The sequence below is a fragment of the Salarias fasciatus genome, chromosome 13 (genome assembly GCF_902148845.1).
Source record: "Salarias fasciatus chromosome 13, fSalaFa1.1, whole genome shotgun sequence".
Taxonomy (NCBI): Eukaryota; Metazoa; Chordata; class Actinopteri; order Blenniiformes; family Blenniidae; genus Salarias; species Salarias fasciatus.
This window is the reverse complement of record NC_043757.1, coordinates 10,727,414-10,752,147: the sequence shown is the minus strand read 5'-3', so window position 1 is coordinate 10,752,147 and position 24,734 is coordinate 10,727,414. Positions and strand designations below refer to the sequence as shown.

General features: G+C 40.6%; 1 protein-coding gene across 1 annotated transcript in view; it reads left to right on the top strand.

Annotated features, from left to right (window-relative positions):
- Positions 1 to 1,734: 1,734 nt before the first annotated feature.
- Positions 1,735 to 24,734, top strand: part of cdh23 (cadherin-related 23) — a 202,490-nt gene continuing 179,490 nt past the window's right edge. The window contains exons 1-2 of the mRNA XM_030105917.1: positions 1,735 to 1,804; positions 22,897 to 22,990. Of these exons, the coding sequence (XP_029961777.1) occupies positions 22,906 to 22,990 (85 nt within the window). The 5' untranslated portion in view covers positions 1,735 to 1,804; positions 22,897 to 22,905. The remainder of the gene's footprint in view (positions 1,805 to 22,896; positions 22,991 to 24,734) is intronic.

The following is a 24,734-nucleotide window of genomic DNA, read 5'->3' as shown; positions in this document are numbered from 1 at the left end:
GCCATGAAGGGAGGAACTGCAGTTTACCTCAACTGACAGTGTACAAATACCTATGAGACCCGGTGAAGGCTTCGGTGTGTTTGAAAGGCTGTGAGGTTGTTTGTTTGAAATGAACTTTTAAGTAGACACCTGCTCTGTGATGGACCGGCGACCTGTTCAGGGTGTGCCCTGCCCTCACACATAAGTTAACTGGAATTGACTCCAGCATCCCGCGACCCTGAACAGGATAAGCGGTGCAGAAGATGAATGAGTAATTGATTGACCTGCTCTGCCACAAAGATCATTTTTGCATGCCTCCATACAGCTCATTTCCTCCCTGCTTTGCATCACAAAATTATACGAGACTCCCAGCGGTCATACAGACAAAATTATGTGCATAAACATCTATGTTTGCATTCGAAGCGGCAAAAGCATCACAAAATCTGAAGAAAAATATCCATTCTGACAGATATTGATTAAATACATGGCTTCAACTGTTAATATTTCATAAGGAAGTTTAGCTGTTTGACTCCAAAAACTAAGACTTAAATGATTTTAGTATAAATGACAATTTCAATCTTTGAATTGAAAAAAGACTAAAGTTAATTGGGCCTCCTTGGTTTCGGTGTGCACTGTGGTTTCAAAGTCCCTGGTTCCAGTCCTGACATGTGGCTTTGTCAACTTACTCTGATACTCACATAGACTTGATGATTGGCCATAAATATGACTTTGAGTGTGTGTGTTTCTGTGTGTGCCCTGTAAGTCACTGGTTATCAGCCCAGAGTGTATTTTGACTTTGGTCCATACACAACTGCTGGGACTGGTCCAGCTCCCTGCAACCCATGAACAGTTTAGAATAAAATTGGACGAATGAAATGTTTTAATTAATTTCACTTTTATTATTATAGCCTCAATTGCAAAGTAACCATCTTAGTGCAATCTTATAGAGAAATATCCAACACTCCCAAATGAGCAAACATCCCAACATGTATCTCTTTTGTGAGAACCTAAAGTGAGTACAATTGATCAGGACGTAATTCGTTTCTTTTTAGTTCATAATTCTTACACTAGGTGGCGCAATCGCACTGGCTTTTCCCCAAACATGCGCGACCGCCGTGATCAAACAATAGTTTTCAAATTTAATCTCTGCAATATATTCGTTTATTATCTTGTATAGAATGCTCATAAATAAAGATCTTTAATCTCGGTACTTTCAGCTCCCTTTTTCTTCGCAGACGGTTTGTCTCAACATCACAGTGGGCTGGTGCCACTTTCTCCACTGACACGAGGACAGTCGGGTCATACTTTACTCGTGTCACCTGTAAAAGCAGCTGCACGCGATTGAAGTACCAACACATACAAACTTCGAAGTTATTTTTTGTGTTTGGGGGAGATGGCTAAAGGGGATTCTCTTAATTGAGGTGGGGGTCGGTTGGGTGTGGGGGCTACTGTATCACTTAATATAAGGGAAAAAAAAAACTTGTAGTGCGGTGTCTCTAAGCACTGGTGTGTGAAGCAGGTTGGGTCAAGCGCGGGACGCGACGTGGGAGCTCCAGGCACGAGGAGGTCCATTTTTGCGCTTTATCCAGTTTGCGGAGGTAATTCTCAACACCGGGGAATGGAATTTGCCGATCACCAGGGCGTTGGTGTGGTGATAGAGTGAGGCTAACGGGAGAGACCGACGGAGGGAGAGAGAGAGAGAGCGTGAGGGAGAGAGGGGGAAAGGGAGAGAGGGAGAGGGGCGCAGATACTTGGTAACGCATCACAGCAGGACAGGCAATCGAACCCAAAGGCGCTCAGCCAGGGACGGACGCGGACGAGGAAGGTAGGACAATATGATAATGACACGATCACCCTGCTACGAGTTGGTAGACACAAAGCAGAGTTAGTGGCGTGACTGCGACGCAGAGGACGTTTTCAGAGAAAGAAGAGCGCTGAGGCGAATCTCGTGGCCAAACAGTCCGCGCGTAATTCGTGACTTTTACGCACGCTTATACTTCTTACTTTTACGCATTGGTCGTGCAGTGTGTTTTGAATTTAAAGTGCTTTGAAAGTAGTTGATCGATTGCTTCAGTAGCATCATGTGTACCCAGTCCAATCGTTTTGTTTGTAATAATGTGAACTCTCATCTGAAGTTCCGTCTTTTTTCGCAATGGCTTCATCCAACTGTTGCCATTGTTTGGTCAAAGGTTATTTTGTCATAGAAGCCAAACGCTCGTTAAACGTGGGGTGGTGTGCATGCTTGCACAGAGGTGTCAGGTGTACAGTGTTAGCTCAGGTAACCCTGACCACTCCAGAGGTGCCTGCTGGGAAGCGCCTCGGTACCCGCTTATTTATTCATGTGTCACCTGAACGCGGCAACAACGCAACGCCAGGTTAAAGGGGAGCACCACTCACCATGGATGTAATTGTTAGTTTCTCTGCATATTTATAGATACACAAGAGGACCCTTTATTGAATATTTAATGGAGTGATGCTTTGGTATTGATGCTGAAATTGCTTTACATGCAGCAAATGCAGCAATGGTCTTGCAGAGTAACGCTGTTTTCTTTTTAGATAATATTTTAGGGGGTTTTTTTCATGCCGGCTTTCTATTTAAAAATTATGAAAAATGAAGTACTTTGTATGAACGTTACAGTTGATCGATCACTGGAAAAAGTCACATTAATTGTGGTTCTTTAAGTTAATATTCTAACATTTTGCTCAGGAATTCAGTGTTTTATATGCAACAGAATAAATGTTTCTAAATTGAAAATATAAATATTCACAAAAGAAATTCACTTTTGTGATATATTTGGCTTTCAGTAAGCTCTGCATCAAGGAATATGACATGCGTTTAGTGCAACAGATCCGTTTAAGGAGAATGAATATTTGTAAGCCAAAAGCTGCAAAATAGCTGACTCCACTTCTAAGTACATGCTTTCGCTACCGTTGGTGTAATAAACTCGGTAGAAAATTCTGGCCTCAGTGCTCCCTGGTTGCTGTTTTGTTCTCTATTATCCGTGTGTATCGCTATAAGAACAGATGCTTTGCACTGAAGCCAGCAAACAAAATACAAATGCACATAATGTTGTGCTGACTGTTTGAAATTGATTGGTAAATTACTATACCCTGTCATGTTCGGAGAGCGTTCTGTTTTACATTCTGTACGTGATAAACTGGAGAAAAACCGCTTCAGCTTTATATGCATTATTCGGGGAAAGCGCACTTCTGACAGTTGCCCTTTCTGAGTCTCTCTCACTCTCTGAATTCATTGAGAATACAAGAAGGAAGGAAAAAAAATAGTGAAATGGAGTGTCTATATCTGACAGACACCTTGACTGACAGCCTCAAATGAAACCCAATATGAGGGATAGGGCAATGAATTGCAGATACAGTGACTCCTCTGGACTGTTGTATGAGGTCTCCGACAGGAAGCGGAGCAATGTATGGGGACAAGAAAGGATAGCAACAGTGCAAAATTGAAGGATGGTAAACTAGCAGAAGAGGAAGGGAGGGGTTGGGAGGTGATGCGGACTGCACAAAAAGGGGCATTATTAAGATCAGGCACGCCATTTCTTTACCATGCCCTCACCATGATTGCTTTAGCTGAGTCGGTCTGAGGAGAAGGTGAAACGAACCATTGTGAAAGGTTTTGGTGTTAATTACAACAGTTGAAAACAACCGACAAGTCAGTGCTGTTGCTCTTGGGAACTCTTAGGTGTCAGTTTATTGAGGTACTTTTATCGAATACTCCTCAATGTCACCACTTGTGACTTCTTGAGCAAGACCCCTCGATAGTATGTGACCTGCCTCTGGAGTGGTATTTTTATTGTTGGTCCCAAGGCCCAGGTGAATGGAGGATGTTGCATCAGCAAAGACTTAAAGAATGAAACTTCAGCCCAAACAGGTGACTCTCATGATTGGAAGGGAGCAGGGAAAAGAAATATTCTTAGATTTGTGGGAGGCGTGATTGTTCTTCTACAGAAATCTTTGTTTTAGTGCAGTATTTAAGCAGTGATAGTTGCAACGCCGTGCTCCAGCATCCATGTTGCTTTCAGTCCCGACATGCGTAACTATGATCACTGTGCACTACCCACTTTTCACGTTTTTGTTCCTGCCTGACTCCCACTTCAGCTGTGGTTGGTCAGTCAATGAGGCCAGGTGGCTGGACAGAACTGAAGAAAACAGGCGGGATAAGAGGGAAGCTGTGAGAAAAAGAGAAAGGGAGTTTTGTCTATCAAATCAGTGTGGAAGGATGAACACCAACCTAGCATCAGTTGAACCACATTGACTAACGCTTTCTCTCATACCACGGCGTAATTTTTTGGGGGGAATACACCAGATTTCCAAAAGCTAAGCTCGATCATGGCCTCTCGTTGCAGGTTAATTTAAAAAACCTGGTAACTCTTCAGGCTGCAGATGTTGTGATTATTGCACTTACAATTTTGTTTAGTGCTTATTTTAACCTTTTCTTTAACCTAATCCAGTTCTAAAAAGCTGCTTCAACTAAATCATTAGTCGCTTTGCTCTCCACCTTTTCCTCTTCATTGTCTTTTATTTTTTTCAAGAATAGAAAGTTTGAAAAGTGCATTCCATTTTATCAGCTTTTTCAAGAATAGAAAGTTTAAAGAGTGTATTCCATTTTATCAGCTAGCATGCCAGCCGTGACACTTTTGTACAACTGGAAAATTTGCTCCAGCATGCTCCTCCATGTGGAGGTGAAGTTGCTGGGGTTTTTTTTTAGGTTTGTCAAAGAAATGTAAAAAGCCTTTTATATGATCTGATCATTGGCGGTGCTGTTTTAGAGATGTGTACAATCAAAGCCTCTTCATTTAATCCTGATGTAGTTCAGTGGTAGTAGTCCCTCTATCCTTGTTTTCAGTTAATTGTCGTATTATGAAACCCTCTTGAAGGAATTTGGAAATTAACATGTCTTGAAGGAATGGCTGAAAGCTTCTAGTTTTGTAAATAAAAACCACTGGGGATCCATATCTAAGCCAGTAGCGTTTACCATTGCGAAATGCATTCTCCCCTAGAAATAAACCATGCCAAGTAAAACTAACAAAAGCAGCAATTTAATGGCAGCTTTGTTGTGTGACAAATCCTCGTTGCTGGTATTTACGCCTGGAATGCTGCCCCGAAGTGGAGCTGAAGCAGCAATGGAGAAAAGACCGAGTGGGGAGGAGAGACAATAAGGCTGAAGCGGGCTGGGAGGCGGCGCTGAATGAGGAGAGAGGTGAAGTGTTGAGATGCAAAGGTCATCTGTGTTGGAGAGGAGCTACTAAATGGTGTGTTTTGATCTTTCAGCCGGAATTGAAACAGTCAGCATTTGACGGAATAGCATGACTGCATCCCGACAAAGAAGGAGACAAAAAGGAGATGAATGAGTCTCTACAGGCTATCGGCTGCCCTCTGACACAGCTGTCTGTGTTTATGTTGTCTGATATACGCACAGGCCTCTGCCGAGACAGCTTTACCAAGCTCATTGCTGCAGATAATGGCAAAGTGAAAAGAGAGCTTGGCGGACATGCAGGCATCTTAAGGCTGACATCAAAATTGATGAAAAAGGCAATCAGTTCACATTATGTCGAATATGAGTTAATATCACAGTGTTTGGGACAGAGGAGGAAAATTCACTGTTTATTTAAATGAATAGACTGCTAATGGTGCAATTACAGTACAGAACAAGGAAAGCCTGCAGCAGTGCATCTTATTGACTCACAAAACCTGGTGTTGGGTGTCTATAAAGTAGGACTGAAACATTATGATCCAGTAGGATTGCGGTAGAAACGCGAACCAGGAGAACATGACAGCACATCAATCAGTGTTTTTTTTTTTTTTTTTTTTTTATCTGCAGGTGGATAAGAGCAGAAAAGTAAAGGAGCGTAGCATTATCTTCTCTCTGCAATTTGTCTCCAAAAACCTCTGAATCAGAGTGCTGAAGCTGTTTTGTTGATCTACAGTCAGAGAAAAAGGAGATGGTGGCAGCAGACACTGTTCCTCAGTTCCTGCACATTCCTGAGCAGTACATTTGTTTGTTTGTTTTTTAATCTCAGAATGCTGCTGGATGAATTTTGTTTTTGGCCATTTCAGTGCTGTCTCCCATTCACTATATATTTGGATTTCATTGTAATGAATATTGCTCAGGTAAACTGTTCTCATTCTTCTTCGCAAATGACCATCAAGCATAGCCTTTCAGAAACAGCCCCATCACAGTTTGCTGTTATGGATTACTATGATGGCACAACAGAGCCATTAAAAACAGTTTACTTTCTCTGTCATAATCTTAAGTTCAACAGGAGAAAATGGCAGAGGGGACTTGCTCAGAGAATAGTGTCCTTTCCACTGTGTGTTTGATTATATATGGACATACAATGGAAACTGGAGGAAAGTGAGAAAGGAAAAAGAGAAATCTAGAAGAGGTTGTAGACCTTTTGATGATGAGAAATGATGAGAGTTTTCTTTTAACACAATTTCCAATGCTTAAAATGAGATTTCATACCAAATAGTTGAGATTTTGAGAATCTGAGAAAAGAATAAGACATGATAGAATGGAATAAAGCAGAAAAGAGCCATCCATCTTCTCTATCAGGTTTATTCAACTTAGCGTTGTGGGGTGCTGGAGACAGTCCTTAGCTGGGATTGTGTGAAAGGCAAATAACACGCTGGACGAGTTTGTTATATAGACTAAATGCTGAGAGACACAAACAATTAGACACATGTTAACACTGACATATCCATCTTCTAAATCCATCCTTCCACTGGCTTCAACTCGGGGCTGCATAGATATGCGTAGGCGTATGCATGCAGGTCAAAAACCTGGAGTGCATGGACAGGCCTCTGGAGTTCATCCCACTTCACCGCAGCAGATCTGAAAATCTACCTACAGCCAAACAGTGCAGATTAAGTATTTATTGCCATACCTTCAATTTTACAACAACATGCTGTTTCGTTGCTTAGATTTGGCTTTAAAAAATGAACACAGCATAAAACCCGAAAACTACACCAAGTATTCTTGGTGTGGAAAATTGTAGAATCAACAAAGTGAAAGAGTTACTGAAACTGACATCTTTATAGAGTGGACAGTGGGCAAGGAGATCTCAGCGTTGTTGAGAGGGAGGGTTAGATATTGTTTTTAGCATTTTTATCTTGGACTGGTGTTTGCTTAAAAATGACTTGAATCATTTGAATGATGCACATTTCTGTTTTCACATATGAGCATTAATTTCCTGACAGTGTGGAAAAAGGCCTGCTAGACTAATTTTCACAAATACAAAATGTTACTCCATGTTACATAAGATTATAACCAGGATATAAAATCATATTTGGTGCAACGGTGGCTGCAACTCCTGTGTCACTGCATCAGTATCCATCGTTCATTAATTTTCCACCACCTCTGAGTCAGTCCGTCACTTGATAAGCGATGATGCTCCATTACTGCGTCTGCATGTTATACATAAACTGGGCTCTTTTTACAACCGTGACCAGCTCCCACCTCTGTCATTCACTCACACGCGGTGTTGGTCAGCGCAGGGCTTGTACGAGCTCTTCCTGCTGAAGGATTTTGTGACAGGGTGCTGTAATGCGGCGCCTTGTAGCGGCGCTCATCCTTTTCTGGGTAATTACCGTCTCCTCGGGTTCTCTTTGAGCATCTCCCACTTTGCCTCAGTGTTTCGCAAAACACTACTCTCGGCCCATACAGGATCAAAGAAGAGGTAAGCAGCATGTTCCAGTGGAGGAAGAGTGCTTTAGGTCCTTAGTGGGGAGTTACTGATATTTTACTGAAGCAAAGGTTCAATCCAGCTACTCTCTGAAAAAGTTAATCAATAGGTTTAGATTCTGCTGATTTGGAAGTTGTTCATATTGGAGTGACAGCAAGGCATGGAATATACGGATGCCTGAAACTTTTAGAGAACTCGGAACTCTGACTTCACAAACATTCCACTACAACAGCCATAATATAACCTGCTCTAACCAGGGTAGTAATAGACACACAGCAGGGGGATCATTTAGGAGCAGCTACTGCTATTTTCAGCTACTTTCATGCAGTTGCTTTTCATTATAACTCTAATAATAATAATAAAAAAAATCAATAAATAAAATGATCTCATGCTGAACTGTGGGGAGAGATTCTAGCAGTCAAGGATCAGATGTGAACTGTCACATCAGCGGTCCCGAACCTGCAGTCTGTGTCCCCTTGAGGGGGCGCCAGATCACAAACTGGACCTTGAAGCTTTGTGAGCTCTGAGGTTGTCAAAATGTCAAAGAAACTCATAACAAGTCACTTTCTAAGGCTTTTATGTATTTGTGAGGAAGGACAGCTGTACTTAGAGGCAGTCTGGGGGTCTACAAGAAAAAAAAAATTAAGAATCACTGCATTGCATTACTTGCTGTAATTACTTGCAGTACAGCTACTGCTGTAGCTTCAAGTAAGCTAAAAGTTAGTCCAAAATTAAGGAAACTTGACAACTGCTGCTACAGACTTCTCGGAATAATCAGTTTATAAAGTGGAGCATCAGCACCATCAGTCTCACATATGACCCATTGAACGGTTCACTCAGATCCAGGCTCGAGTGCCAGTTTGATTATCATTTCTGCTCAGAAAGCATTGCATGCTCTGTAATTCAAATGCCATCCTGTTTACACTGCACTCTTGTCATGTGGGTGAGGTTTGCTGAGTAAGGCTTTCAGAAAGTCATGTCATGTTGGCGATGAAGAGATCAGGAGGGCGGGAAGGAAGACATTACTCAGCTCATCAGAGCGGCGCTGTCCCTCCCTCCTCCCTGACAGAGCCAAATGTCTGCTAATCTGTCTGTGATCACTGTGCTAATGAGTGATGGCTTTTTTATGAGGACTGAGGGCCGGCAGAAATCTCTCATTGATTTGCTGCGATAATCCAGATTTGGCTGTCGGGCTGAAGCCGACCACTCCTCATCTGAGAAAGGGTGCCTTTGAGGTTAAAGCAAGTCAGACACAATTGCCACGTAATCAATAATATCGAGTGCTGTAAGCCAGGAGATACAGCCATGTGGGCAGGCAGGCAGGCCTCCGAGGAGAGAGCACAAGGAGGGAGGGGTGCGCAGATATTTCTCTTCACTTTGCACTGCCTTAATCACATATTACTGTCAGATAAGCTGTCTGGGCACAACTCATTACATAAACCTGGATCTCAGCCACCCTCAGCTCGGCCCAGCGGGAGACGTCGCTGTTCCTAACAGGTCTCGAAACGGCACGGCTTTTCACATCTGTGGAATTCAATGGGAAAGGTTGACAACAGCAGCAGGAGAAATCTGGTGGTCAAGGGACGTCTTTTCACTAATGGATTCTCATCTGATCATTTTTTGTAAAAATGTGTACATTTTTATTGTTATTTTAAGTGCTAAATCAAAGTTTAAACACTTGTGTCAGTCACTTTCTATGGCTTATAGATCCTAACAGCCGTTATCAGTACTATTGCACGATAGCATGAGGTTCATGTGGGAGTGTGGATAAAGCTTTGTGACTGCCCTTACTGAAAATACCTGATCTTGGATTCAAATATGAGACTTGAAGCTCTTTTTGCAAAACCCGTTATTTATCTGTGAGTAATAACTTTGGTCACCACATTAAAAAAAATTCCTGTGTTTTTCTGTCATTTGAAACAAAAAGGGCATTGGTGAGATGCACTCGCAAACAACACAATCACTAAAAATGGATGTATTTGTTGTGTTGACATTTTATCTCAGGACACAAAATAAATCTGCTTGGAAGAACTACAGCCACAAATATATAATCACAAGCCCAGCCCGATGGTGATTCAAAAAAGAGAAGACATGACCCAATGTGAATCTGGCCAGAAATACAACAAAATGGAGAGATGACTAAGAAGTGTAAAGCGTGAAAAGAACAGACTGAAAATGACATTGAGAAGAGCGAGAGAGACGAGTACAAGATGCATTAGAGAGAGAGGGTCGAGCAGAAGATGATCAGTGGCTCCGACAGAGCAGTGTTAGGGTGGGGCGGGGGTTAAAGTAAGGGATTGATGGATGGTGACAGTATAGCCAATGGAGTGGGACAGTGCTGCAGCAGGGCCCAGCTTGCAGTGAGGAACACCCCCTGCGTGTTCAGTTTAATTGCCCTCTTACCACCTTCAGGGCCTCTGGTTTCAATTCATTTCGTTCATCTGCTCCGTGCTTGATGAAGTTACTTTCAAAGGCACAGCTTGTGCATCTAGATCTGATACCATCGCTAAAAATGTAAGACAAGTCATGCAGTTGAAATAAACAATTAAGAAGTTAACAGACTGAAATCTTGCAAGTCTTGATTTTCTTTTTCAGAGTCATCAAACATCTTGATTCAAAATTATTTACATAATTTCTTTGGCTTCAAGAAGGTGGCTTTCAGTACTCGTGCATACAAATCAATGATAAAATGAAAATACTGCATGCAAATGCTTCAAAGTCAAAATTTTGACACCAAGGTCTTGCACGGACAAATCAAGGAAAGAGACCAAAAAAGCAAGTGATGATGAAACCTACTAAAGTGATTACTCGCTGTGTTGTCCTATTTTCAGTGGCTGGAGTAGAATATGTGCATCACATGTACATCACTTACATTACAGTAGTGTTTACCTTTCCTCAAAGGTGCGGCTTTGATTTTATACTGATTTTTTTTTAGCACTGTTCAGCACTTCGGGTTGTTTACTTTATATGAAACGTGCTATATAAATAAAATTTGATTTGATTTAGGTATTATTGGATATCATAAATGTATTGTCATATAATGCTGCCTAACAGTGTTAACCCTGCATAATAGAATGGGTTCTGCCTGAGATAGTCTTAAGTTAAGTAAAGAAGAATCCAATCTTTTCTTCAGATAACTTGTGTGGAAATGATCACAAACTTCATTATTTTAAGCAGTGAGGCTTTTTGTCGGCTTTCCTTCATATGATAAAGTCAGTTTTTTTTAGTGTTACACAACGTTTTGCTTGAGTCCTTTGAATCAAAATGCGTCATGGATATTTTTATACAATCTAAACTACAGAAAGGTCATAAAATGTAAATAAAAACAGGATGCTGCAGTCTGTACTCTTCTTCAACCATTTTCTGTATTCAGTTCACAAGAAAATACAGGACAGACATTGGTGTAATTTAATCATCGACTCAACTTTGATAGTCTCAGTTTGGATGTGTCGAAGTTCCAAACACTTGTCATTTAAAGGTCTTTGAGCCAAGTGTTACAGTTTGATCATTTTAATGCTACAATGTATGTCTTGAATTCAGAATGACATTCAAAGAAATATTCAACAGTGATTCATATTGAGTGTGTTATCAAGGAATTGGCTGTAATTTTTTGGAGTGTGGAAGCATAAGCAATACCTGTTGTTCCTTGAGAACTAAGCCGAGTTTGATTGCCTCCCCCACGATCCTACTCTTCCCCCACGCCACACTGATTGCAGTCACATGGTATGCCCTATAAACTACATATTGTACAGTCACACAATACAGTCTCATGTAAAAAAAAACTGCAGAAACCACTAATTACCTCACCAATTGTAAAAGTGTTTTAAGTGGGACTGAAATACAACAATAGTGAAATTAGGAACACGCTTGAGCTCAAGAGTAACAAGCGATCGGTGTGCCAGGCGTTTTGATGCTCGCTTCACTGCACCAACATAAAATATGTTGTCAGGAACCCTCTATTTCCCTATTGAATGTTAAACATCCTCATGGTTTGCTATGTGCATGCTCATTTTCAGTAAACCATAAGGAAATGTCATGGGACGTCACACTGTTTATATTTTTCTTATCATCCAACAGCATTCAGTGGAAGGGGCTGTGTGTGTGTGCCCTGTCAGTCACACATGACAGTAATGGAGGGTTTTTTTGGTGGTAATATACCACATGTCTGTTATTGTACAGCGCCACCAAGTGGACCCAGATGGTACATACGGGTATATTTTGGTATTTAGGCTGCCTCTCCACTGCTACTGTGCATGTGCACCACAAGTAGATGGACAATAGAACAATGGTGGCCTCCAGGGTGTCATGATTCCCAATCCATTTTCTCCGGTCCTTGTTTGGTTGTGTTTACAGGGTTCCCAATAGCCTGGAAAGTCTTGAAATTTATCAAATAAATGCTTCTAGAGTTTAGACACCCATGATAGCAATCTAACTTCATTGCCTGTCTATGCGAATGTCCGTGTTTATGCCACCGTGTCTCTACACGAATGGTTCCAATGCAAAAACAAACGGCAGCACCCACTTGAGGCTCTACGTGAAAACTACAGCTTTTTCAGCACTGCTGCCGCAGAAACAAAGCATTTTCAAATCACGGCCTTAAAGTGAAATCAGTAGAACAGATGAATGATGAATGATCACATTTAGTTGGGATGTGTTATATTGGAAGATATTCTTTATGACATTGCAAAACAAACCACTAGGAAATCAAGAATTTACATTATATGGCATAATTTGATTGAAAAATGACCATACACAGCAGTGAGAATGTTGAGTCTAGACTTGCAATTGTTTGTGGATAGAGTTCTTTGTTTGTGGACATTTTATTTGCCTACCCCGTTTTCATGCTATCTTCGGAAAACATGTTTGAGGTCAGATGATGACACTAAGTTGCCGATAGGTGTGGCTGTGTCCGTCTGTGTTTGCCTTGTGATGGACTGGTGACCTGAGCAGGATGCTCCCTGCCTTTGCTCATAACCAGCTGGTATCAGCTCCAGGGCCCTGTCACCTTGGGTTGGATGAAGGAGTGTAAAGTTTTCATATAGCCCTGGAAAATTATGAAACCGTCCTAAAATCTTTATTAATAACTGGTAAAGACAGCTCAGTGTCGAGCATGGTAATTGGATGATCTGATGAATGTTGAATCTTCACTGGCGGGTTCCTCATCTGAGCTGGTACAGAGACCCAATACTGCAAGAGCTCTGACTGTAATGGTTGTTTTAACTGTTTCATAAGAGCCGTGGTCCTCAACCTTTTTTCCACCATGGACCGGTTTTAAGCACCTAAGCTCTTTTTTCTGAGACTACCAGGACGCTGTATAAAAATGCCTTAACAAGGGCTTAACAATGCTGTTGTAAAGGTCATTGAAATGAAAAGGTAGAGGAAACCTTGAACAAAAGTACGGTAAAGTGTTTTTCAAAATAAAACTCAATGCACACTGACAGAAATTTAAACGTACAATTTCAAAATTTAACTTTTTATTCTGTCCTTGCGCCCAGTACCAAATGATCCACAGACAGTTTGGGCGTGCAGATAGTTGTTGTTCAGTGTGATCATCCCCATTACTGTTAATGAAAGTGATTTGTTCAAAAGATTGCTTGATTGACGTTTTTTTTTTTTTTTTTTTTACGTTTAATAAACATGCTATTATTAAAAAAACAAAAATAGGAAGTACAGATAAGAATACTGTTAAAGTACTGGATCAATAATAAATATTGATACTAATAATAGTACTGATAAATTCTTAATGACACCCATCTGGAGTCCACCACACTGCTGAGGTCTGAACTAATGACTCAGTCTTCATCAACAGTTCATTGACACTACTGACTTCTATGACTTGATTCCACCACCACTGGAAAAAACAAAACAAAAAAACATTTCCCATCATTAAAAACAATTTGCTGCATCTTTTCCTGAGAAGGGCTGCAGTGTCAAGGGTTTTTTTTTTCATTTGACTTTATTGATTTTGCTCATATTAAGCTCCAGGCAATTTGTGTTCAGGCCGTTCTTTTCAACAAAACAAAAAGTTTTTAAGTGAAGATGTTTCCCACTGGAAAGGATTTACTGGAGTCACCAAGAAATGCACTTAGTGCCTGATATTAAAATCAGGTTTTTCTATTATGAGCCTTGAGAGAACAGTGCTGCAGTGGTACTCACTTGACAATTTACTTTGGACCTTGTCAATTACCTTTTTTGACTTCTTGGATACAAGAGGTTAACTAAACTTAAACTTCCTAAAATAACTGCTAAGTTTATGATTCACAAACGATAACTTAATTGCCAATAACAACTAATAGGGAAGAAAAAAATCATGACAAATTTACCAGATTGTAGCAATAAAATTAGATATTTTTCGTTTTGGAATATTGAGAGTGGTCTATGAACAATCTTTTCACATAATGTGTACAATAAGTACCAGCACGTTCAGGGTGCATTTGAAAAATGGTTCTTTGTAAACGATGAAAAGACAAAATTGATTTAATCATTATTCACAGGGTTAACTAATAAAAAGAAACAAACGAAAAAGGATTTTCCAACTTCAAGATAACAGTGAGTCAAAACAATTCACTTAAAAAAAAAACCTTTGAAATATTGTGTGTAGACATGGAGACACCCCCATAGTTCTCTTTTAATCTGAAATGTATAGAGTTATTCATAAAGAGGGTACAGGTTCTTAAAGGGGGCTTCTTAGGGCTCACGTTTTTCTGTTAGGATTCATAAATTTTTAGTGTGTGATAAAAAAAGAACTTTTATATAACAGCTGATGTTTTTATTAGATGAGTGGCATGAATGAATGTGATTTTCCAGAAAAACAAAAATCTGAGACCTGATGTTTTGACAAATATGTCAATGAATAAAATTGTACAGTTTTTTTTTAAATCTGGACATTTTCAAAGTTTTAGAAATGAGATCAGATGTTATTTTTATGATCTGTGGTACTCCAGTTTCATCTCACCGTCCAAAAACATGCATTTGATGTTTATGGTCTGTAGATGTGATTTTGTGCATGCGGTTAATTGTCTCTCTGCTTTGTTTGTGGTGGGCTGTCCAGAGTTTAAACTGCCTACACTTTAGTCAGCTCTGCTCCTGCCCCGTGATTGGATAAATCGCTTTAGGAGAACAGTGAATGGATGATTAAGTGCAAAATGTGTTGTCAAGATCAGCTGGAGGAGGAAGCCATTGCAAAATTGGATAGTGTGCACAGGAAGGCACAGTTAGCTCTTAGAAAGAAGTGATAGCAAGCGGAGTCTGTATGGAAGAAAACAAAATGGACTGATTACATCAAGAAATATAATAAGATAATATAAGGAGAAGAAAAATAAAGCAATGATAAAAATGAATCAGCACTTATTGAAAATCAAAATTAAGCAATCATGTATTTCAGTTATCAAATTTTTAATAGTTATTTATATTTAAATTTGTATGAATATTTTAGCAATATGGTCTGACATGAAACGCAGGAATGCTTTTGTTCAAGCAAAATCAGGAGGCAAAGTTTGCCAAGGAATCTTTTGCATCACAAAGGATGATGGAAGGAATGCAGCCCAGTTGCAATTCGAGATGACTGTACCACAGAAAACATCTGCCAGACTGTTTAATGCATGGGATGAAAGAACGCTTCAGTGAGGGACAAAACCTGAGGTCAATGCATGAAGTACTGCTAGCTTTTCCTTAAATCTTCAGGCTGACGCCATGTACTTTATAGTTCTTGTCATTTTCGATCTGATCAAAATGGAAGACGTCGCAGCCTTGCCACTGTTACGCAGAGAAGTTTCATCTGATCATAAGTCATATATATTAGTCTCATAAGTCATTTGAAGCCTTCCTGTTTATTCCACTCTCCTGTGTGTGAAGCTCTTGTTCTGGCTGATGAGAATTCTCAGAAACTGACTAAACGTGGTTTTACTGTCTGTAATTCGATGAAGACATTAAGGTTCAGTTTTTCTGAAACAGAGACAAAAAGAAAGGTGGGTGATGAGATTCCATCATTGGAACAATCTCAGGCCATCACAGTCAACTGGCTGAAATCTTTCTCTGCGTCAGTTCTTTCTTTCAAATCAGAGGTGAAACATCTGCAGAAGATTAGTATATAAATATATCAGTGCTGGTAAAAAACAAACCAACAAAAAAAAAAACACATTAATTATTTGTGCCAATGTTTCCAGTGTAACCCGTTATTTTGAAAGACTGTCACTTCCGCCATTTCCTCTCTATACAACGTTACTGGATGGTTCTCTGCAAAAGAGTAAAGCGACATGTGCACGATTTGTGAAGCAGCGCACCGTGCACGAGTGAGAGAGAGAGAAGATACTTGATTCATCTCCCAGAGGGGAAATTCAAGATGTCCAGCAGCTCTCAATTTTACACTCGTGATAATTACAAAATTTCACAGTGACAATTGTGACAGCAGTAAAAGACAAGAAAGTAATTCAAATACAATAAAAATATGGCATTCAGTAACAAGTTAAAGTAATTAAAAATAATTGAAGCAATTTCAATCCTGCTGAAATGTATTGCTAAAAATTGCAATAATTCCATCAAAAAAGAAGTAACATTTCCCATTATTGACATTAAAGTCATCATAATTCCTTTCAAACAATACATTTTGCGAACAAAAAATTCAGCATCCAATGCAGACTGCAGTAAACTGGCAGCAGGTTCAGTTAAATGAGGCATTGACAACAGTCCAGTGATAATTTGAAGTGTGGAAAAAAGTGCAATAAAATGAGAAAAGTATTCTTACCCTCTGTAAAACAGGTGAACACAAATTAAGTCACATTTTTGATGAAATGCAAATACTAAAAGACCCTTACATTTACATAAAGGTACAGTTTAAGGAAATACAACATGGGAATGCAGATAAAGTTTTTAAAATGCTTCGTTTAAAATTCTGAGCAGTATTTTGTTTTGCATTTTATTTGTTTTTTCCAACATTTGTGATGAACACAGTGGTTTAATGGCAGCAGGTCAAAGTTCAGATGGAAACCAGCTGTCTGCTGTACCCTGTTTGGGCAGGAATTAAGAAGTGGCACGTTGTCAGGATACTTTTTAGTTTCTTCCAACTTCCACCATCGAGTCTCTCTGACCTGGAGCGCTTGTCAATACAGTGACTGCTGCAGCCTCTTTTTGCTGGAGGCCGATTCCGTCCTCTCCTGCTTCCCTGCGGGGTACAGAGTGAACAGGACACCTCTGTTTGATCTTTCTCAGCATTTCCAATACTCCACAGAAGAAATTCCAGTGGGATGTGTGACATTATTACACGTGTTCCACAAGAGAGGAATACAATGATGTTTACTGTGCAGAACACTCAGTTGTGACACTCACATTCCCTTCACCTTTGGAATAATATTTGATTATTATGAACATATATGTCCATTTGACTTGAGGCCACTCATTTGACACTGATACGAGACAATAATTTCTCATTCATATTTTGTGTCAACGCTCCCATTATGGGTTTGCCAATGGTTCCATGCTGACTTCCACTGGACTCAAATGAGTTAGTTACTCAAACTGAAATCATGCAGATTTCTAAATTATGCCAACAGTGTACTTATACTGCAGTCAATACAGCTTTATTATTCCTAAAATAATCCCATATCCACCAGAGATTCTAAAAAAAAATGCAAATCACTTTAGAATGAAATACTGACAGAATTGAAACCTTGTCTCTATAGAGAATCAAAATGAGGCAGCACAATAATTACCCCCTTTCAAGCCCAATAAATAAAGAAAATAAACGGTGTTGTCAATATTTCATCTAATAAAAATGATTAACATATCTAAAAGCTATTTTCAGAGTTGTAATGTGAAAATAAATCAAAAACAGTATCACTGAGATTTTAGTTAAGTGTTTTATGTGAAGGTTAGAAGCATTGCTGCTCCATCCTCTGATCGAGAGCTTTGCAGTATTCTGTGTAAAGCAACTGTCGCGTTGGACATATGTTAAAGAGTAGCATAAAAAAACACAGTGAACCAGAAAATTTAATGAGGAACATAAAAGCACATTGATTTGGCCCAGACAGGAGATGAAAACTGGTCTGAACTAATGTGTTTGATCACCCTGTGGTCTTCAATACCACCTTCTCTCATCTCATAATTCTGAATTACATCCTGACCAAAGCAAATATTAAACACTCAGGAGTCAGAACAAGGATTGTGGATGTTTTCATGTACATTACTGATCAAAAGCCATGAATGTCCCCATATGTGCCAGTGTTTTGATCCACTTATTGATTTTAAAATAGAGCAGCTGCCAGAATCCTGTGCGTCAACAATTTTAAAACCTGGTTCAATAAACCTAAATGCATAAGCATAACAAACTACAGAGGATAAGTCAAGCTTAACTTTGCCTTTTGTGTGCACTGACCCTTGAATTTTGTACAATATTTAATTCTCAACTCAATAAGTAAAGCAAGACGCTTAATGGGGAAAAAACCTGGACTTTATGTGTGCAGACTGGCAAAGAAAAATCAAAAGCATGACAAGAACCACGTATTAAACTAATAGGTAACTGGATAATGTGTAGATTAAATGATGCATAGAATTGCTCTTTAGCGATTGAGGAAAAAAAATGAAATGGAGGAATTTTATGCAATCATACTTGAGATCGAGGTTTGTAATTTGCTCAGAGCAGCTGCTTACTTGGCTTCCGCCTCAGGCAGGCTTTGACAGAGGCCCAGAGTAATGCGCACAATCCACGTTATAAATACAAACAAAACAAAAGGCAAGTAGGTCAGTTTAAGCACCTAGTCCTCCAGCTGTACTCCTATACCTCTGCAGCTTTGTGTGAATGTTTGTTTGTTTTTTTGTTTTTTTTATTGTGGGAGCGTTAAATAGAAAATCATTCTGCTTCTTTGTGAGTGCAGAGCTCTGTATGGGACTGCGGGACTGCTTACATTTCCTAACGCTGGCTCAGCCTGTCTCACCCAACCTGTCTGTCTCAGCCAGCATCCATCACTCACACTCAGCCAGTCGTCATCTCTGAAACGTCCCTTAGCATTGAGAGGAGGGATTAGCGAAGAGTCTGGAGAAGGTCGAGGGCGCAAAAAATGAGGCTGGAGATGACAGAGAAAATACTTTATGTTGAGCAAAAAACAGCAAAAAATAAAACACGAAATAAATGGAAGATTTTTCTACAGTTGTTGATATTAAGCACATTGCAGAGGATGCTCACATTTATCCACAGATCGTTGTCAGTGTCGGAGAACTGGACTTCAGCGATCATCCTCACTTAATGCGATCAACCATAGGAAAGAGATCCAAAGCTGAAGCACCAAGTCTTCAAGCAGTTTTATTTCTGAGTAATGAAATATTGTTTATACACACACACACACACACACACACACGCACAGTCTCGTATTTCTATCCTCGTGGGGACCGTCCATTGACTCCCATTCATGTCTAGCCCCTAACCCTGACCCTAACCCTAACCCTAACCCACACCACAACAAAGCCTAACCCTAAAGAAATGTTTTTGCACTTTTACTTTTTTCAGTAACAACAACATGGTCAAGAAAACAGTTTCTCCTACTTAGGACCAGAAAAAGGTCCCCACAAGGCACGTCGTTCCACGTTTTGCTATCCTTGTGGGGACATTTGGCCCCAACAAGGATAGAAATACGAGAACACACACACACACACACACACACACACACACACACACACACATACACACACACACACTTGATCTTGATTGGATCTTTTTTTTTTTCCTCAGCTCTCCTTTCATTCTTCATGGCAAGGAATCAACAAGGTTCTAGAAACATTCCTCATACTTTGTTCCACACCAACAGGATAGCGTTTCCACCATACCAGAAGAGGTAAAGTAGTGTGTGTGTGTGTACCACTCCATTAGATACACTTGTTCAAATAGGTGTCACAATGCGCACGAAGTCAACCTCTGAGCATGAACTCAAGCAATGAATGGAGAAGCAAGGTGATTTTAAGTGAATGTCATTCATATTTATGTATAATCCAGCCTCACAGCTGGAATTAAGTTGTTAGTGACACCATAAATCCCTCCCTTTGGCTGAGTAGCACGCAACACATGTATTTTTTTTCTTTTTTTCTGTGGTTGCACATGCAAGAGAAGTGAATGAATGTTTGCAATCCAAAGGAGCAAAGACAGAGTCACAAAGAAACTTTGTCCAAAAAAAAATTTTTTTTTGTTGTTCAGCAAAAGTCACTTTGTGGTTTAGTTGGTGTGTTGCTCAAAGAACAAAATCTTTTTTCATCGGTGTTGTGTAAAAAAAGAATCTGCATCACACTTGAGGTTGTGATCTTGTACAGAGTATCAGCGTGGCTGTGATGAGCTTCAGTATTTGCTCTGTGGTCTCGTGACTCACTGAATCACAGTCTACTAATAGCTGAGTTCGAGGCTCATCCCTCTTCAGTGATGGTGTTTAAATAGTGTTATCATTAGGGTTTTTATAGATTTGGCATTTTTAGTGAATTCTGGGGAAACACCTTGTTGCCATTTGGTTCTTTAATGAGTTAAATTTCCACATCAAACATTTTCAGCCTTCTTGTTCCCAGAATGCTTCAGGACCAGGTGCAGGTTGTTCCAAGTGGTGCATTTCGCTGACAGACGTTCCTGAAACTGACAGTCCCTGTGCAGGGAGTTAGGCATGCTGGATCGCAACACTACGGTGTCCCAGAAGGATCATCACAACGCAAAAACCCCAACACAAATGCAGTACAGCCAGCATGAATGAAAACAACCCCCCTCCCACAAAAAAACAAAAAAACAACAAACACAATATGAATACAAAAACCACAACATCTATAAAATACAGGGGAGCACAAATGGTTTCTGTACTCTTATTGTGGCTTTTGCATTCTTACTGTGATTAATCTTCTGAGTTTGAGCCCTTTGAGTTTGTCTGGTAGTTTTTGTATGTGTGTTGTGTTTTTTTGTGTTTTGATGGTCCATCTGGGCCTCTGTAGAAAAGAGCCATGGAAAACAGTGAGATTTCACCCTCAGGCCTTATTGCGTTTTCCTCATGTGTTTGACAGCCTGTGCAGCCTCTGTAAATCCACCTGCTGCAGGATATACTGGCAACCGTATGAGAATGATAACAGCAGAAAATTATATCACACACAAATCTTTATCATAGGAGGGGCGTGCCGTGGAAATTTGTCATCCTTTTGGATTGCTGTGGTTGACTTTCTGTCTGAGCTCCTTCCTCATTTGACATAATATCCTCCACTAGAAAACCAAACCTGTGTTAAAGAAGGGAGAAAAAGGTGTGAGAGGGTGAAACAAGTGTGTTCAGGACCCGGTAAGAGAAACAAATGAATGTGTGTAAGCAAAGTAAGTGAGAGGAAGGAATGGGGTAAAGAAAAAAAAACTGGCAGATGTAGCTGTGCAGGTTGCATTGTTACTGGAAGTGAAATGCAATAATGCTGAGGAAACAGGAATCCAAATGAAAACAAATGTGCCCATTCGTACTGACACACATGCACAGCTAATATAAACGCGCCCACAGACACATATTTATACAATAAGCGATGACAGCCTATTCTTTACCTTGCATTTCTCTCTCACTCACCTGTAAATTTTAGCTACTCTGTATGAATTGAATCCACTCCGTGCTGTATATCTTTAGCAGCGCAGCCGCGACGGGGCGGCGAGCAGCACCACAAAGCAGCATTTGTGTTGTACTTTATTGCCTCGCACAGTGGTTTCTGTACTTGATTTGGCTCCTTTTTTTTTTGTTCCTGCCATCAGATACCTGAAGGACAAGCAGGTCCGTCGCGGCGTGATTTTTCGGCGCAGGCGGCGGCGTGGTGGGCTTTGGGGACAGGGGGTGAATTTAGAGAGATAACCCTTCAAAATTAAATTGTCACTGAATGAGTTTGCTGACCAGCGAGGCCTTGCTGGGACGAGTGATGACAGTGGAAAGAGGGGAAAGAAATGAGACGTGGGGGGAGGGATGACGATGGAAGGCGGAGGGGCTAACCCCTTGCATGTTGTGTCTGGAAGGAGGAGGCTTATTAAAGTAAATGTGGTTTGCCAGACTGGAAGCTGAAGATGGATAGTCATCAATAAATCCATGCTGCTATTCATTGGTAAATTAGTTTGTCTGCTCTGGTATGAGCACATTGTCAGTAAACACCTCTGAGCAAACACCCTGACCACAAATACGTTGTGAAAAACCTTAATTACGCTCTCCACATGTTCGATGTCATTACAAGTAATCAAGGTGCAAATTGAGATGGAATCAGTAGGGGGGATGTTTTTTGACAGATGGAGCAGGAAGAGCGAGAGTAGAGAGTGAAAATGCTAATTTCACGAACACACAAAGCTTTACATCGTCTATAACTTCCTTTTTGGTAAAAAGTTAATGTAGTAAATGTAATGAGGCATAACAGACAAAAAATATGTAAAGGGACAATTAATAGTACAGGCATAACAGCTTTAACTATGAAGAGTAGTCTCTATCACCCGCCAGTGAATGTCATTTATTTTTGATGGGTCAGTCTTTTACAATGATTTCTTTTAATTTTGCAAATACCAGGTACCGAACCAACACATCGATGTAAGTCAAACAGAGTAAGATTCGAGTTAACAGCTTCACTTTCATACTTGGCAATTGAAAAGGGACATTTCTACTTCCCTGAGGTGTCTTTTTTTTTTTTTTTTTTTACTTTTTTTGTCCCTGTGCAGCTGAAACAATTTTACTGAAAGACGGAGATACATTGTATGTCCCCCGCAGTAAAAATAATTCAGCTGAAGAGGGAGCACTGGCGGATGTGACATAGCAAATCGCACCCTGAGTGTAATTAATCTTCACCTGAAACTTGACAGAATGAAGTGACGTCTTTTTCACATCAGACTTTACGCTATATAAAATAATGAACAGTGCACCGTCTTGATTATGGCTATTAAACAGCATGTGAGCCATACTGTAAATGGAATGTTATTGCGAGCGGGCCTCCATCAGCACACCAACCCTGGAGCTGACACACACAAGAAAACACCTGCTTGAATCACAGTGGGCAGCAAATATGGTTTTTTTTTTTCCTTTCTCTCTCTCTCTCTCTCTGTCCCCTAATTACACCGATCACATCTCCCACTCACTTACACGGTAATCACCTCACACAGAGGAGCTGAAATGTGTTTGGGAATTATGCGGCTAGACAGAAACAGCAATGTGGGTAATCAGCATGTATAATAATTGTGGCTGTGTTTGCTTGTGTGTGATTTCAGGTGCAGGTGATGTCGTGGAGTGTGGGTCCAGGCGGCAGGATGACAGTTGCCAAGCTCCTCCTACCCTTCCTCATTCTCCACTCTTTCTGCGAAGGCGAGTCCCCGTGGCTGTAACCAATGAGTGTGTGCAAATCCGAAAAGAGCGGGCTTTCATGTTGTTGGCTGTGATTATGGATCAGAGGAAGTCATGCTGCATAATTTTATACAGTGGTGTAAATTCCTGCTATAGCACATGCATTCCTACTTGAGTTCCACCAGTGTGTCTTTTCAGCAGCACAAATTAGAGGATGGAGACTTTACTTGGCAGCTGCTTTTGTGGCAGTGGGGAAGAGTGTGAATCTGAGGCTCAATAATTAACAGCAGCATGTTCAGTCAGTCAAGTTTCCTGAACAAAGGGGAGAAACTGAAAAATAAATGGGGCATCAACATTTAAGTGCATCTCTACCTTTGTTAGTCAAATGAAAGCATTATGAATTAATACGTTGTTCTCGTCACTTTCTCAGTGACTTTGTACAACCTGAGGAAACTTCAGGCTTCAAGAGAAACTTGGATTTGATAGCAGAGCTTTACAGTGTTTCTCAAACTGCCTTCTGTGGTCTCTATTAACTGAATACTGTTGACCCATAATGCACCATTTCTTGACTTCTCCACACTTTCCTTTCAGTACTGCACATAATCTGATGCCTCATATGTTATCTCTCTGGCATGAGTGTTCAGTCTATACTTTCATTTTTCCTGCTCCTTCCCCGGGTCTGACATTACATTTCTATCTGAAGAGCGACTTAAAAATACTTCCAAGCTTGCTGAGTGTTTCTCTGAGGGTTGCAAAGAGGAAGATGTAGTAAGAACGAGCTCCAAGAGTCACGATAACTGCCTCACAGTGACAGGCAGGAGACACCTCCCATCACGCATGAACCTGTGACGACAGTTATTTAGTGAATACCACGTCCTCTTTCCATCAAGCGCAATGAGTTCGTCGAGCCTTCTTTGAATCTTCTAACCTTTCTTTCCCACCTAATGTCTTTTGTGACTGCCTCTCTCATTCGTTGTATGTTCTCTCCTGGTTTTCTCGTACTTTGTCTGACTAACCCATAAGCCCATTCACCATGTGCTCTGTCCTGTCCTACCTTCCCGATCCAGCAAATTGGTCCAATGATCATCGCCATGATTATTTTGTAGCTGCAATCTGTCTGCATTTGGCCGTCCAAGCCAGAAGCAGCGCCTGGCTGCAATTAAGCTGCAGGTACAGGTAGATTATTAGCCCTCGTCCTCCTCCTGCTCTTCGCCACCTTCCAACCTGTCAACCTGCTCCCAGTTCTTGGATCTTAAGTGCTAACGCTGACAAGTCGGAGATGAGCATCTTCTTCCGCGTAGATGAATTCACGCTCTAATGAAAACAAGTTCCTGCTTTCAGAACACCGATTCACTCAATCAAACAGTCCGACATCAAACAGGTTGCTTTCTCCCCCTTCTTCCCATGCCTCAATGTCTCTGTGGTCTGCAACCCAGCTCAGCTGATCAAAGACCATCGGCTTCGTTGCCTGATCTTTCAGAAAAAAATTGCTTGTATTGCTCTGCTTTCTGAATCCGCAGAGCCCTGCCCAACACCAAACACTGTTAACCCTTTAACACAGCCTTTTATAAAGCCTGACGTCCTTGAAGTCTATTTTGCCATTAACAATCTAGATTAAGCACTCGCCCTTCACCTGAGCAATTATTGTGTGGCAGGGGTCGAGTCGCATGCAAACAAGTTGAACACACATCACAGAGTGAATTGATAATAATGCCTCGAATTTAGAGCAGGACATAATGGCAGAATGTAGAAGTAGAAAACTTGG